The sequence below is a fragment of the Acomys russatus genome, chromosome 19 (assembly GCF_903995435.1).
Source record: "Acomys russatus chromosome 19, mAcoRus1.1, whole genome shotgun sequence".
Taxonomy (NCBI): domain Eukaryota; kingdom Metazoa; phylum Chordata; class Mammalia; order Rodentia; family Muridae; genus Acomys; species Acomys russatus.
In genome coordinates, this window is record NC_067155.1 from 16722473 (window position 1) to 16737786 (window position 15314).

Consider the following 15314-nt stretch of genomic DNA (forward strand, 5'->3'; position numbering starts at 1 on the left):
CCATTACCTGCCCCCGGCCCCCACCGCATATCTCCCAGGCCAGAACTGGCAGAGTTCAGTGAACGTTAGTGTTGAACGGACTCCGTTGACTGCCTTAAAGATGCTGGAGGCGATAAAGACTATTTTAATATGTCCAGTGGGACGTAAAGAATCTTGGGACTGCTCTGGGACATATGGGTCGCATGGAAGCATTTCAACTCTTGAAAACCAAAGGAGGTTAACACTCTTAAAAAAAAAAAGCAAGTGTTATTTGAACAGGGCTATGTTTAAACATAAACACAAAGAAGCATGGACAAGTGTCAAGTGTTTACACGACGTGGCTTCACGTGCCTGCCAGGGTACACCGCAATAGACACAGAACTGCCCACCCGGTTATAAGCAGTCACCTGCTCGAACATACGTTCACACAAATGTAAACGTGCAGTTAAGCGCCACACTGAACACAACGCACATGTGGTAGATATAGCACAACGGGCACATCTTAAAGCATGTGTGTACTTAAACATGTGTGCTGCATTGTGCTGCATGTGTGCTGCATGTGTGCTGCATGTGTGCTGCATGTGTTCACATGCAGAGACTGATGGGCATGGACACACATGCACACATGCGCGCATGCACACACACACACACACACAGATGATATAAACATGAACTGTATATCCATTGATTATGCCCCCACACAAATCCAACTAAGACTGGCACAAAAACGAATAGTCAATCAACTTGGACACCATAGACGTTGGAGTGAGAAATGTCCTCTGCAGTCTCAGGCATGCTGGAAAGGACCCTGCTGTTTGAGGTTGCAGTCCTCCACGTCTGTCCGGATACCCATTGTGAGCTCAGTGTCAGGTGTAGGACTCACCCTCTCCCCAGCAGGGCTTCCAGCTCTCTGCCTGACTCCATCTAGAGACTGTCTTTAGACATAGATGCCCCTAACCACATGTGGCCCTTGACACAGCTCCCTGCTAGCTCTCCCTTTCCTGAGCCTATAGGATAATTAAGTACTGTGTCCCCACCCATATGATGGGACCCTGCTACCGAATGCAAAGAAGCATCCTTAAAGTGCCTGGTTTCAACCAATTATGTGCACCTATCCTGGAAACCCCCCCCCCTCCCACTCCCCAGGGGCCTTAGAGCCTTTATTCTCCCTGATTAAAGTCGAACTAGCTAACTCCTGAAGTCGTTCCTTAAGTGTTTGGTCTCCATCATGCTTACGGCCTTCCAAGCCCTGGGCCTCATCTTCTGCTCCGCGCCCCACCCCCACCCCCATTTTGGCAGGCTGGTGGCCCACAGCACCCCGCCCCCGCCCCCAGAGAAACGGAGAACAACACAGTTGAAGGTTTAGCCTCCACTTAGTGAAAATGTTCGAGGTGGTTTCTGGGGTACAGCCTCGCTGAGGAAGTAAGCTCACTGGGGCTTGGATGTGAGATTAAAGGGCTACACACCGCTTCTGTTCTCTCTGCCTCAGTTCCTGCTTGGGGTTCAAGAGGACCCTCTGAGCTTTCCCTGCAGCTGCCGCCATGCCTGCCACCAGGGACCATGCTTCCCCACCGCAATGGATTATTTATAGTCCCCTGAAACAGTAAACCAAATAAACTCTTCTTTATGTTGCCTTGGCCTTGGTGTTTCACCCCAGTAAAAGGAAAGTAAATAATACAGACACGTTGCAACATGCATTTCCCCCGCCCCCCCCCCTCACCGAGACCCCAAACATGTACCCAGAATGGTACACATAGGATGTCCAAGCAAACGGTAACAGGATGAAGGCCATCCATAAACACAGAAGACTCCAACCGGTGATCTGCTGGGAAGGAGCAAGAAGGCTATGAGTAGATAGCCTAAGATGGAAGGCAATAGGCAGCAAAGAAAAGTCCTGTGCAGACTTCAGCTCCGTCCAGAGAGGTCCTTGCTTTCTGGGAAATTGTCCAAGAGAGCACTAGGCCTCCAGGATAAACTTCCTGTTCAGCTCCGGGGGGGGGGGCGGGTGTTGGGGGGTAGGGGTTGGAAGAGCGCTAATGCTTAGCTTTGGTAAAGAGGCATTGGGGATGGAGGTTTCTCAGACACTTCTTCTTTAGGGTGGTCCCTGGGGGACACTCAGAACGAGATAAGCCCTTGCCGCTGCTCTTGCTCGCCCACCATAACTAGACGTTAGGAACCTACTGCCGAAGACACCACCAACTTTGGCTGCTGGACATAGGGAGGTTAATCTTGGCGCGACCAGAAAATTGCCCTCCTTACTGGCTAGGTTTCCTAGCTCTGCAAAGTGCCAGGATAACCCGTTATCACTGGTCTTACCCAGCGCTGGGCCCTCTTTGCCATAATGAAAAACAGAAGTTGAAAGGGGCAAGTCGAAGTTTAGACTACCATCAATCCATCTCCCTTTTTTTATTACAGAATCATAAGATGCGAAAACAAGTGAAAAAAATGGTTGATATTTATTGGCTTTATGCATCGACTCCTACTATTACCAAGAGGCAGATGCTCTCAGTCCTTGGACCCTTAAAGCTCGTTTGTCAAGGAAGTCAGCACTTCAAGGACAACTAACAAAGAGGCTCTCAGGGACATCCCTAGAATTGCCCCCCCCCCCCCAGGACTGGTTGCTGCCCAGATTAGGGTTCCATTCTACGCCTTTCCCTTGCTCTTCGGCACTCAACCAGGAAGGGAAAGAGAAGGCAACAAAGGGAGACTTTGCAAGTCCACCACCAACTCGCTCTGAAAGCCTGTCCTGACACACGGCCACTTGCACGTGTCTCTTCCAGGTGACAGCAGGCACTGATCCCTCGTCCGTGTGCCTGTGTCTCTCCCACGTGACTTTGCTTTCTGCCCTGCCATTCACTCGCCTGCAACAATCAACAAGGACTTAGTACATTTGATCTCTCCCTCCCTCCCTCCCTCCCTCCCTCCCTCTCTCTCTCTCTCTCTCTCTCTCTCTCTCTCTCCTCATCCTGGTACTCCCACCCCCACCCCCTGCACAGATCCCAAGCCCCTGCCTGAACACTCAGGGTTCTTCCTGGTGCCACCTTCCCTGGGAAACAGAATCTCCAAATTTCCACTTCCTCCTACTCAGGTGCAAACAGAGAGGAGAGAGAAGAGGTCTCCCTTGGGGGGGGGGGGCAGGACTAGCACAGGTGCAGGCTGGTAAGAAGGGAGGGATTGCTGCCTGCCAAACTAATCCCATTCCCGCCCCTTCCTCCTCCAAAATCAACAAACAACTTGTGCCCTCGCCCTGCTTTCTTCTCTGCCCCTTTGTTTCCTCCCCCAATGGGTCTCAAGAGTCCAACCGTATAGAATGAGATGAGCAAAAAATGCCAGTCATGGGAGTTCCAACCTCAGCCATCTCCTCCACCTGCCTAAAGCTAGGGCACTACCGTGAATGGCCCATCCATCAAAGCTTGACAGCGTCCACCTCCCAGGGTCTGGCTGAGGCCAACCTCAACAAGTTCCTAGTAAACACTAACACTACATGTCAGAACCTGCTGGAACCAAACCCGGAGCCTGTGTGGTGCCACATGTATGCCTTCATTCGGGCAGTTTCAATGACCTCCTGCCTCCATTGAAGAGAGAGAGAGAGAGAGAGAGAGAGAGAGAGAGAGAGAGAGAGAGAGAGAGAGAGAGAGACTCTTGGTGTCCAGTCCCAGGATAACGCCTTTCCCACCCTAATGCTTGCCTGGGGGGCGGGCAATTTCAGTGCTAACTTCATCCTCCCTCCTGTGCCTAGCTTAGTGTTGCCCCCCATCTTCCCACCCACCCAGGGACCAGGCAATAAAGAGAAGAGAGAGTCATATGAGAGTCCTTTATGATTTGGGTAATCTCAAGTGAGGGCGATGGTGACGTGCCAACTCTATAAGGGCTAAGATTCTACAGATGAGATTAAACACCAATGTCCTGGGATACAGGTTCATCCGAGGGCAATGGTCCCAGTTTTTAAAGAAGAAAGTCAGTGTGGGAGGGAGAGCAGTAGGGTCAGTCTTCCCTTCCCCGCAGCAGCCACCGCCCTTAGCCCCTTAGCGTCCCAGGGTCGTCTTCTGTTGCCTATGCTGGATGCTTACCTAAATCTTCCCACTTCGGTTTGCTAACACTGCGTTCCGGGCATCAGCGCACTTATCACATCCCCCCCCCCCCCCCCCCGCCAATGCTTTCTTCCCACTGGTGGGGGAAAGAAAGCCAAGGCTGAAAGTGTAGGCTAGGGTAGGTTTTTACCCCTTTTGACTTGCAGGCTTTTCTGCTGCCGCCTTCTGTGTCCCATCCTCAGTGCGTTTCATACTTAAGCTAGCCTTTCCTGTGGCTCTGGACGGGAATCCAGTGGGGCTTTTGAAATTAGAACTCTCCTAACTGTGTTTGGCGTTGTTACCATTTCTCAAAAGACCTAGACAGGCCCTCCATCCTAGACTCAGAGACTCTCCCCCCCCCCCCCCCCCGCAACGGTTCTAAGCATCAAGTGACCCCAAGGTACAGGCACGTTTGCAGACAGGTGCTGACTCCCAGATCCTCCTGGGATTTCAGTATCCTCCGAGGTGCTCCTCCTCCACGGTCATTCTTGCCCCCCCCCCGAGGTCCACACCCCATAGCCCCTGAGGTCTCCCCCTTCTCAGTCCCTTAAATCCAGGACCTTCTCCACTGACAGACTCCCAGCGTCAGGTGTGGTGATATAAGCCTATAATCCCAGCCCTCAGAAGGCAGAGACAGGTGGATCTCCATAAACCTGCATCTCCGAGCTCCAGCCAGGGCAGCCAGAACTACATAGTGAGAGCTTGTCTCAAACAAGAACGAAAAAACGGACTTTCAGCTCTCATAGCCGTCATCCTCTTTCAAGCTAAAGAACTTATAGGATTCCTCTCTTCGTGAGACCCTAATATCCTTAGGGGTCCCTTCCTCAGAGGAACCCACACCCAAATCTCAGAAGGGTCTCCAGTATAAATGTTGTGAAGGAGTCAGATCTGGCTTCTTTTCACAGTCCTCTGTAAGGAATAGCCCTGCAGTGCTTCCTCCTTAGACGCCACAAATTCAGCCCTCCTCCTCTATTTGATTGTTGGCTACAAGTGCCAACCTAGGTGTGCGATGGGCGTAGTCTGGAAGTGAAATGAGACAGTTGTGTAATCCAAGACCAAAGGCCAGCCTTCTAGCTCAGGATGGATAAAAAGCAAGCCGATTCGGCCCTTCGTCGCTGTCTGTCTGTCCACTGCCCTCATCGCAACCATGCTGGCCTCCGGACTGCTCCTGGTGACGGTGGTGTCCTTTCTCAGCATCATGGTCTTGATGTCTGTCTGGAAACAGAGGAAGCTCTCAGGGAAGCTGCCCCCAGGACCCACGCCACTGCCCTTCATCGGGAACTACCTTCAGCTGAACACGGAGCAAATGTACAACTCCCTCATGAAGGTACCACTGGGCATGGAGGATGGGTAGGACGGAGGCAATAGAAGGGTGCCCAGTTTTAATTGAGGCTTTGTGATAGGGTACCAGCCAGGTGGGAGTGTAACTTTAGGCCAGGAGAATTGCGAAGAATCAGCAACCAGTTCCTATAGGACCACCCGGTCTGAACGCCATTAGAACTCTAGAGAAAAAGTATTCCAGACCTGGCATCAAGTTATGAACTGCCTAGCCCCTCTAACCCATCTGTCTCATCTACCTCCATCAGATCAGCGAACGCTTCGGTCCTGTGTTCACCATCTACCTGGGGACGCGCAGAATCGTGGTGCTCTGTGGGCAGGAGGCGGTCAAGGAGGCTCTGGTGGATCAAGCGGAGGAATTCAGTGGGCGGGGCGAGCAGGCCACCTTCGACTGGCTCTTCAAAGGCTATGGTGAGAGGGACACATTAAGGGGGGAACGTGGCAGGGGACAAGGGCATCCGTTTCCCCTGACTCTTCCATCCCCCTCCTGTCGCTGCTTCCTGCTGTGTCAGGTGTCTCTGCCCGCGTTTTCTGGTCCTCCACCACCAGCCATGCCTCCCCTTGCGTCTTGCGAGATGCCTCTGTCCGAATCCTGCGCCTTTAACATGGTCCGACGATTCCTCTCACCCAACCCAGTCATAATCAGCTTCTGCAGCCGCTCGGGATACTTTCTTCCTCCCTTCTTCTCTTTGCGTCTTTCTCTCTATTTCCCTCTATCTTCTACCTCAATTATACATCTTTTACAACTGTTTCCACTCCTGGGTCTCCAAAAGTCTCCCGCCTCAGCCCGGTTCCTCTGCCTCTGCGCCTCTGGCATCCGCCCTCGCGCCCATAAACTTGCTTTCTCTGTGTCCGTAGTTTTCGTGGCGCCTTCCTGTGCTTTGCTTTTGCGTTTCCAGCGACCTGTGTGCATCTTTCTCCTCCTCGCCCCTCTTGGGGACCAGCGCTAGGGTGGTCAGCAGCCAGCCACGCCTCTCCCCTCTGACTTCTCCCCCGTTTCCCGCTCACCGTCCCAGGCGTAGCCTTCAGCAGCGGGGAGCGAGCCAAGCAGCTGCGGCGCTTCTCCATCACCACGCTGCGGGACTTCGGCGTGGGTAAGCGCGGCATCGAGGAGCGCATCCAGGAGGAGGCAGGCTTTCTCATCGACGCCTTCCGAAAGACAAACGGTAAGCGGAGCACCGCCCCCGCCCCCAAGTTCTCAGGACCCAACAAGGGGAAAGCACCCTAGCTAAAGCAGCACTGTGTCCCAGGACGGGAAATAGGCTAGGGAAGGGCGTCCTGGGGTCTTTTTGAATTCTCTGATTCAAAGTATCTGAGGCTATTACTGGGTGATGGTTTTCCCCCCTAGTTCCGATGTCTCCCTCTCTCCTCCGCAGGTGTTTTCATTGACCCCACCTTCTATCTGAGTCGAACAGTCTCCAACGTCATTAGCTCCATCGTCTTCGGGGACCGCTTCGACTATGAGGACAAAGAGTTCTTGTCACTGCTGCGGATGATGCTGGGAAGTTTCCAATTCACGGCTACCTCCACGGGGCAGGTAACCTGTCTCATCCTTGTCCCGCCACGCCCCCTACCATGGCTGCCAAGCTCACTCCCAAATCCTCCTGCCAGTTGCACCTGAGCAGATGTCAATAGACCTTCACTCTCAACAGCTGCGCCTGAAATCAGGGCTCGCAGAGTCAGTCTCCCCCCCTCCCTTCCTTTCCCAACCTCCTTTCCTGCCTCCCTCTATCTCCCTTTCCCACCCCCTACCTCCGCCTCCTTTCAGCGCTCTCAGCTAGGCAGGAAATTACAATTCATGTAATTTCTAACACAAGATCGCCCCGGGAAGGCCCGCTGAATATGCCTTCCCTCTTCAGTTCCTGAGACCCTGGTGCTGCAAAACCCAGCTCACTCAAAATTGTGTGCTGTCTGCAAAGATGTTCCCAAGGCAGCCCATTGGACTATGTAAATGAGTGCTCATTACCACCCAGCCACGGAAATAGAATTTCTACACAGAATGTTCCCTAAACACCCCAGGACCGGTCTTCCAACACAGATCGTTCACAGCCGCCTAAGTACGGCCATCTGTGAAGCCCTTTGAATAACAAAGCGGGTGAACTCATAAATATCTATTTATTTTATATGTATATATATTTATTTACGTTAATATTTTGGACAAGCATATATTGTGTGTTGAGCCTACTCACCCCCATACCCCCGACCTTTCCCTGTCTCATGCCTCCTCCTGTCTGTTCCTGAGACAGTTTTATTTCTACTTCCAGTTGATATGTGTACATACATATGTGCACATGTGATTTAACATATCGATACCACAGATGAAAGAACACATACAAATGTTCTATCTCTGAGACTGGTTAAATTTGCTAAATATGATTATCTACAGTTGTACCTATCTTCCTGAAAATGCTGTAACTTTGTATTTAAGGGCTAGAAAACTAGTGTTATACGTGTGTGTGTGTGTATGTGTATCTGAATTGTTCAATATATATATGTGTGTGTGTGTTTGTGTATGTGTATTTACCTGAATTGTTATTGTTATGTGTGTGTATATACATACATATATCATATTTTCTTCCCCATTATCCTGTTGCTGGACACCGAGGTTCATTGTATAATTTAGCTGCTGTGACTACTCAGCACTGATTTAATGTTGAAAATCCTGTTAGAATTCACCCCTCAAAATTCATTAGTACATGAACAGCTAGCTGTCTGCAGCTGAAGTCACCCAAACGCCTAAACATCTACCAGAGGTAACCCCAGCCCACCGACTGGATGTCACCCGATCCAGCTACACTGGAAAAAACCCCAAGCCTGCACGTGTTCCCACGCCCATGTCACTTAAAATCTTGAACAATAGCCCTCACACTTAAACTATGAGAAAACTATATTGCCATCCCGCCCCACCCCACCTGGATGCCTAAACTCCCGGACAGGTGACATAAGTGCCCCTTGCCTTAAGACAGACACCACAGGTTGGCTTTTGCCCACTGACAGTTTCCTTGCTTTTGTTTTTTGTTTGCTTTTGTTTTTGGTTTGTTTTTCTTCCCTTCCCACCCTCAGCTCTATGAGATGTTCTCATCCGTGATGAAGCACCTGCCAGGGCCGCAGCAACAGGCCTTTAAGGAGCTTCAGGGCCTGGAGGACTTCATAGCCAAGAAAGTGGAGCAGAACCAGCGCACACTAGACCCCAATTCCCCGAGGGACTTCATCGACTCCTTCCTCATCAAAATGCGGGAGGTAAACCACCCAGAAGCTAGGGGCCATGGCGGCATGGTTCAAAGCTGGGCAGGATGAACTCAGGCTTGGGGAGGGGGAGCTAATAGCAGGCCACTCAAACCAGCCCCCCCCCCATTATAACCCTCGCGTGTCATCACTCGGCATCACTGTTCCATCTGTTGCTCCCCCCTTCTCAGGACGGACGGACAGACAGACAGACAGACTGGGATAGCATGCAGTATACGGTGCTGCTGTGTGCCAAGCACAGTGTTAAGGGCTTAGCAATAGCCACTTATTTAGTGCCCACAGCTCTTAAGAGAGGTCGTGGTTGCAACCGAGGAGGCTGCAGCCTTGAGAACAGAGCTGGCTTGTCTGATACCACAGCAAGAGGCCTGTTACATCCTGCCTCCCCATTTAACTTTGCCTGTCTTCACTGCCGTTTACATCTGTGTGGAGCAGGTGACCTAGCTTTCCTGTGACCTTCTCTTACCTATGCCAAACGGAGACGGAGGTGGTGGTGGTCATGGTGGTGGTGGTGACGGTGGTTTGAAATAGGGTCTTGAGGCCGGGCGTGGTGGCACACGCCTTTAATCCCAGCACTTGGGAGGTGGAGGCAGGCAGATCTCTGCGAGTTCGAGGCCAGCCTGGACTACAGAGCTAGTTCCAGGTCAGCTAGAGCTGTTACACAGAGAAAAACAAAAAACAAACAAACAAAAAAACCCCAGCAGTTGGGGAGGCAAAGGCAGGCAGCTCTCTGTGAGTTCAAGGCTAGCCTGGTCTTCAAAGTGAGTACATGACAGCCAGGGATACGCAGAGAAGCTCAGCCTCAAAAAAGAAAGAAAGAAAGAAAGAAAGAAAGAAAGAAAGAAAGAAAGAAAGAAAGAAAGAAAGAAAGAAAAGAAAGAAATAGGGTTTTGCCATGTAGCGCTGGTTGACCTTAAACTTGCCGTGTAGGCAAGTTAGCCTCGAGCATGTAGTGGTCCTCCTAGGTCTGCTTTCTGACAGCTGGCATTACCAGCATGTGGGATCCAGGCTGCAGTGCGAAGGCTTGAGGGATGAGATTCCTCTAGGAAATACTAAGGCTTACAATTAAGAAGAGATAGGATGCTGTTGCCTAAAATTCATTGTCTGAGGGCTGGAGAGAAGGCTCAGTCAGTAGTTAAGAGCACTGGCTGCTCTCCCAGGGTACCGGGGTTCAATCCCAGCTCCCACATGGCAGCTCACAACCATGTAATTCCAGTCCCAGTAGATCCGACACCCTCTTCTGGCCTCCGTCCTTACCGAACATGCATAGTGCTTTGACACGCATGCAGGCAAAAACACTTATACACACTAAAAAATAATTCTTGAAAATTCTGTGTCTATCTCGTTAAAAAACACTGTCTCTGGTTTTCACTGTCTCTGTCATGGCATCTCTCAGAGTCTTCCTGCAGCCCTTCCTTTCTTAAATATGTCCACCACTTAACAATTGACGACTAAGATGAACCAACTAAGTCATGAGTGACAAAAGAGTGTTTAGGGCACAGGATCACTTCCAAAGGTCTGTAATGCAGAAACAACTTGGCATAGCCAGACTCATCTTCTCGCCTGAGGTCTGGGCCGAAGAGAAGTGAGTTCGAGGCGGAGGTTGGGGATGGGGGGTGGGGCTAGAAGGGCGCCAAGAGCGTAAGGAGTGGGTTGGGCTTGACTACTTTCCCTCCCTGCAGGAGAAGAACAACCCCAATACGGAGTTCTACATGAAGAACTTGGTACTGACGACACTGAACCTCTTCTTCGCGGGCACAGAGACCGTCAGCACCACCCTGCGTTACGGCTTTCTGTTGCTCATGAAGCACCCAGATGTTGAGGGTAAAGCTGCAAGGAAAAGGGGGGGGGGGGGTAGATCCCAAACTAGCTTCTCTGATCTGACACAACATCCCCTGGCCTCTCTCAAGAAACTGGACTCTCAGCTAGCTCGCTCTCTAGAGGCAGAGAGAGACACAGCTGGTGGGCACCTCTCTCTGGTTGTTGAACTGGCATGCTGCTCATCTGAACTTCAAAGAAGCCGCTGCATCCCGACTCCCCCAGTCACTTGCCTAAACCTCCTTCCCTTGAACTTCCATATAGTTCTGGTGTGATCCAGCTCACAGGAAGCTCCTCCAGCAACGCACTTGACTTGTGCGGCTTGAAAAAAATGATCGCCAGCGCCCCGCAGTCTCACCTCTCCTCAACTCATTCCTCTTCTCAGCTAAGGTCCACGAGGAGATTGACCGAGTGATTGGCAGGAACCGGCAGCCCAAGTACGAGGACCGCATGAAGATGCCCTACACCGAGGCTGTCATCCATGAGATCCAGAGATTTGGAGACATGATCCCCATGGGCCTGGCCCGAAGGGTCATCAAGGACACCAAGTTCCGGAATTTCCTCCTCCCCAAGGTGCTGACTCGCCCAGCCTACCGTGACTGCCAACCTTCTTTGCGGATCTCTCCAGAAGCTCCTCCTCGTCACTTGAAACTACCTAGCTCCTCTCTCATTTTCTCAGTGACAGGCTTTCTCTGCCACCGCACTCCTCTGCCTTCCTACTATTATCTTGGCTCCCCACCTCCTCACCCCGGTCCCAGACTTTCTGACACAGGAATTTCAACTCCATACCTCTCAATCAAGTCTCAAGAAATATAAACTTAATTTACCTAGACCTCCTGTGTTAGGGACAGAAGTCTCATTACTGACGTATGTCCTGTTTAGGGGCACATAAATTCAACGCACCCCCCCTCCAAATCTTGACTCGAGAGGCATAAAGTCATAGCCCTCAACCTCCCATCCCAAAACACAGACCCCCACGTCATTCACTCATCCCGCCTCACAAAATAGGAACCCCGGAACCCAGTATCCCCTATATCTCCTGTCTCAAGGATAACCTCACACTCCTCAAAGCTCCTCCCTCAAAAGCCCCCAACTCACATGCTTGCTTTATCTTCACCTGGAGTTTCCCCTAACATGTCCTTCTCAGCCCTACAGGCTGGCAGGACACTCATCCAAATCTTCCTTACCAAATCTTCTTCCTCATCAACAGGGCACTGAAGTGTTTCCTATGCTGGGTTCTGTGCTGAGAGACCCCAAGTTCTTCTCCAACCCCAAAGACTTCAACCCAAGACACTTCCTGGATGACAACGGGCAGTTTAAGAAGAGTGATGCCTTTGTGCCCTTTTCCATTGGTAAGAAGTCACTGTCTAGTGCCGGCTACTGATCACACCAACAAAAAAACAGCTCAGCCATAGCTCCCCTCTGATGCAAGCAAATCTCTCTCTCCCTCCCTCCCTCTTGGAGTATTCTCTTGGATCTAACCCTCAGCCAACCAGCTGCCAGTCCCATAATGCCCAAACACCATGTATCTGAACCCTGGAGAAACTGACTTAGTTTTAACTAAGTCAGAGACCTTTCTCTGGTCACACAACCAGTTCTTAGGAAGGACGTGGCTACACGGAAGATGCACTGTTCTGTCTACAGTCCTTCCACAGTTCCCTGTCTCTGTAGGGAAGGGAATCCATGTTTCTCATTGTTACAGCCTGGCATGGATCAGCCCATCTCAAACACAAGGAAAACTGAGGCTCACAGATTAGCACTTTCTTTCTTTAAAAAAATTTTTTTATTTATGTGTGTGTCCTATTTGCGTGTATGGCAGAAGAGGGCACGAAACCCCATTATAGATGGTCATGAGCCACCATGTGGTCGCTGGGAATTAAACTCACAACCTCTGGAAGTACAGCCGGTGCTCTTAACTGCTGAGCCATCTCTCCAGCCCCATTAGTGCTTTCCTTAAGGGCCTCACACCTTCCACCCATGAAGAATGCAGCCAGGGATTTGCTATTGAGGTGACAGCAAGAACTGACTTCACCTTCCCGCCTCCTTCCTTTAGGAAAGCGGTACTGCTTTGGAGAAGGACTGGCCAGAATGGAGCTCTTCCTCTTCCTCACCAACATCATGCAGAACTTCCGCTTCAGAGCCCCACAGGCACCCCAGGATATCGACGTGTCTCCTAAACTCGTGGGCTTTGCCACGATCCCACCGAACTACACTATGAGTTTCTTGTCCCGTTGAGCCAGAGCTGGATGAGGGTAAAAGGGAAGGATTGAGACCAGGCTAGTGGAGGGGAGGGGTTGGGTGTGAGAAGGGGCCAGAGGGGCAGGAAAGACAGAGCACACAAAATAGACTTACTGAAGATAGACTGCCTTGCTGAAGGTACATATTTCTGAAAGTAGAGCGAGAGAAGGGGGAATTTGTACTGTGTTGTGAATGGTAGTAATAATAAAAGTAGAAATTATTTATGGGATAAGTACCTTTGTCAAGTTTGTGCTGAAGAGTCTTGCGATCTCACTTCGCTCTCACAAATGCATGGGGAGAAGGGAAGAGAGTTCATGCCCATTTTCCTACTGAGTCCCGCTCTTGACCTTAGAATGTTTCCTTAGTTAAAGTTTACTGAAGTCTCACAGGATCCAAGAGCCCAATTAATACTTGGACAAAGATCTGTGTGCATTGGCCTTGGGTAGATTTTTCCAGTATCACCCCACACCTCAGCTAAAACAACAAGAGCTCAGTCTATTGCCTCACCATCCTTCCCAGAGGTATTTCCATGAGCTTCGTGTAGGCAGCAGACCTGGCTTCACCACTCACTCCCTCACCCACACTTTGATCTACTTATGGCGAAAACTCAAAGTCAGCAAATAGGCATGAGTGTGCGCTGGCTCACGAATGCACGCTCCTGGCAGGGTTTCCTCGGGATCTGCACGAGTATGTCTTCTGCCACCAGTTGGCTTCCAAAGGCTGAGTGTTGGCTCACAGAGCTGAGATCGGAGCCAGTTTAGAGTTTGAGAGGTGCTGGATTTGGGGGCTGGAGAGATGGCTCAGAGGTTAAGAGCGCTGTCTGCTCTTCCAGAGGATCCTGAGTTCAATTCCCAGCAACCACATGGTGGCTCGCAACCATCTAGAATGAGATCTGGTGCCCTCTCCTGGCCTGCAGGTGTACACCATATACATAATAAATAAATACATTTTTAAAAAAGAAAAGAAAAGAGCTAGGTGTGGTGGCGCACACCTTTAATCCCAGCACTCGGAAGGCAGAGGCAGGCAGATCTCTGTGAGTTCAAGGCCAGCCTGGTCTACAAAAGAGGCCAGAACAGCCAAGGTTCTGTGTAGCAGAGAAACCCTGTCTTGAAAAGAAAGAAAGAAAGAAAGAAAGAAAGAAAGAAAGAAAGAAAGAAAGAAAGGTAATTTTGAAAAGCATATGTTCCCATGCACTAGTACAAATCTTCAAGTAGACGCCTGAGTGAGACACAGTCTCAACTGCGAAGGATACATCCGTCAGGATCTCTTAGGGTTCTTACTTTTACATGCCCATGTGCACATGTACCTACAGGCACATAAAAAATGTACACAGAGGGAGGGGGAGAGGGAGGGAGGGAGGAAAGAGGGGCTAGCTTAGTTTTAGCAATGAGACATACCTTCAGGGGCAGGGACAATAGCTAACAAGCCTTTGTCGGAAAGGGAGGGAGGGGGAAAAAAACTAGCAAATCCTGTAATGTTGGAAGGTTTATTTAAAAACAAAACAAAAAAAAAACTCCTAAAGAGCTGGCCTGGGATGCTAAGACAAGCTAGATTCCAGGCAACAATGTTGTACTTAATAGTAACTCACATCCTTCTGAAGTGCATCTGGAACATTCTGCAGGGTACGCTGTGTGTCAGGGTACACAATTTTGAATCACTGTATAAATATTAGGTTAACCAGAGTGACTCCGGTGAACGAATCTATCAATAGCAAAGTCAAAACCACAAAAGCCACAAGTATGTGGAAATTAAGAAATGTGCTTGCCAAATGTTTTCTTGACTCGACAAATAAAAATTACGCATATTCGGGGCAGAGGGCTTGAACTGGGTTCCTAGCAGACACATCAGGCAACTTAAGGCTACCTGTATCTCTAGTTCCCGGGGGTCCACTGCCCTTTTCTGGACACCATGGGCACCTGCAGATACATGTAAATTCACACAGACACACACACACACAGAGACACATACACAAATGCCCATGATTTAAAAATTAGTGATTTTTAAAGTATAAATATTAATGCAGTACAATTAATGTTTTGATACACATATAAATTATGCAATGGCTATGCCACACCAACAGAACCATTACAGACTTATGAAACAGTGGTCCAGAGAAATATCATATGGTAAACCATAAAATATTTAAACAGTGGAACGTAAACAAATATATACAAATTTATAGGATGAGACCAGCCATAGCAGAAAGTGCAGGTAAACTCATGGCATGGCATTTTTAAAAGGTCAAATTCATAACACTCTAAAAATGCTTTCCATGCATGAGAAAGATTCATCAAAATGATATTTTCCCTTTTTTTAACTTTTAAAAGCATTTCTTATTCTTTGAGATTATATTATTAAACTATTCCCTCCCCACCCTACCCTTTCCTTTTCTGCCTCCAAACCGTCAGAGGAGAAGCCACCTTCCAAAGAAATAGTGAGGGGATGAAAAACTTGACAGAAAGACGGGAAAAGGAGAAGCAGGAAAGCAGCCCACCAAACTACAAATTCTCACTTCCACACCCGGCTACCTGTAAAGGCAGGACCGCAAAGAACCAAAATACCCCCACCCTCACCCCCCGCCCCCGAGAGACTGCAGGCACCCCTGCCGATGTAGACAGACCGATGATG

General features: G+C 49.9%; 1 protein-coding gene across 1 annotated transcript; it reads left to right on the forward strand.

The window, feature by feature from the left end:
- Window positions 1-5168: 5168 nt before the first annotated feature.
- LOC127203779 (cytochrome P450 2A3) lies at window positions 5169-12737 on the forward strand. Its single transcript, XM_051162645.1, has 9 exons — window positions 5169-5376; window positions 5636-5798; window positions 6404-6553; window positions 6764-6924; window positions 8451-8627; window positions 10313-10454; window positions 10834-11021; window positions 11659-11800; window positions 12502-12737. Exons 1-9 carry the CDS (start codon window positions 5197-5199, stop codon window positions 12681-12683), a joined length of 1485 nt encoding a protein of 494 aa, XP_051018602.1. The 5' UTR covers window positions 5169-5196; the 3' UTR covers window positions 12684-12737.
- The last annotated feature ends 2577 nt before the right edge of the window (window positions 12738-15314 follow it).

Excerpts from the sequence above, each read along its gene's own strand:
- LOC127203779 (XM_051162645.1), top strand. The coding sequence starts at position 5,197 with ATGCTGGCCTCCGGACTGCTCCTGGTGACGGTGGTGTCCTTTCTCAGC. Across the intron at positions 5,377-5,635 it reads TGTACAACTCCCTCATGAAG|ATCAGCGAACGCTTCGGTCC; the intron begins GTACCACTGGGC and ends TACCTCCATCAG. Across the intron at positions 8,628-10,312 it reads TCCTCATCAAAATGCGGGAG|GAGAAGAACAACCCCAATAC; the intron begins GTAAACCACCCA and ends CCCTCCCTGCAG.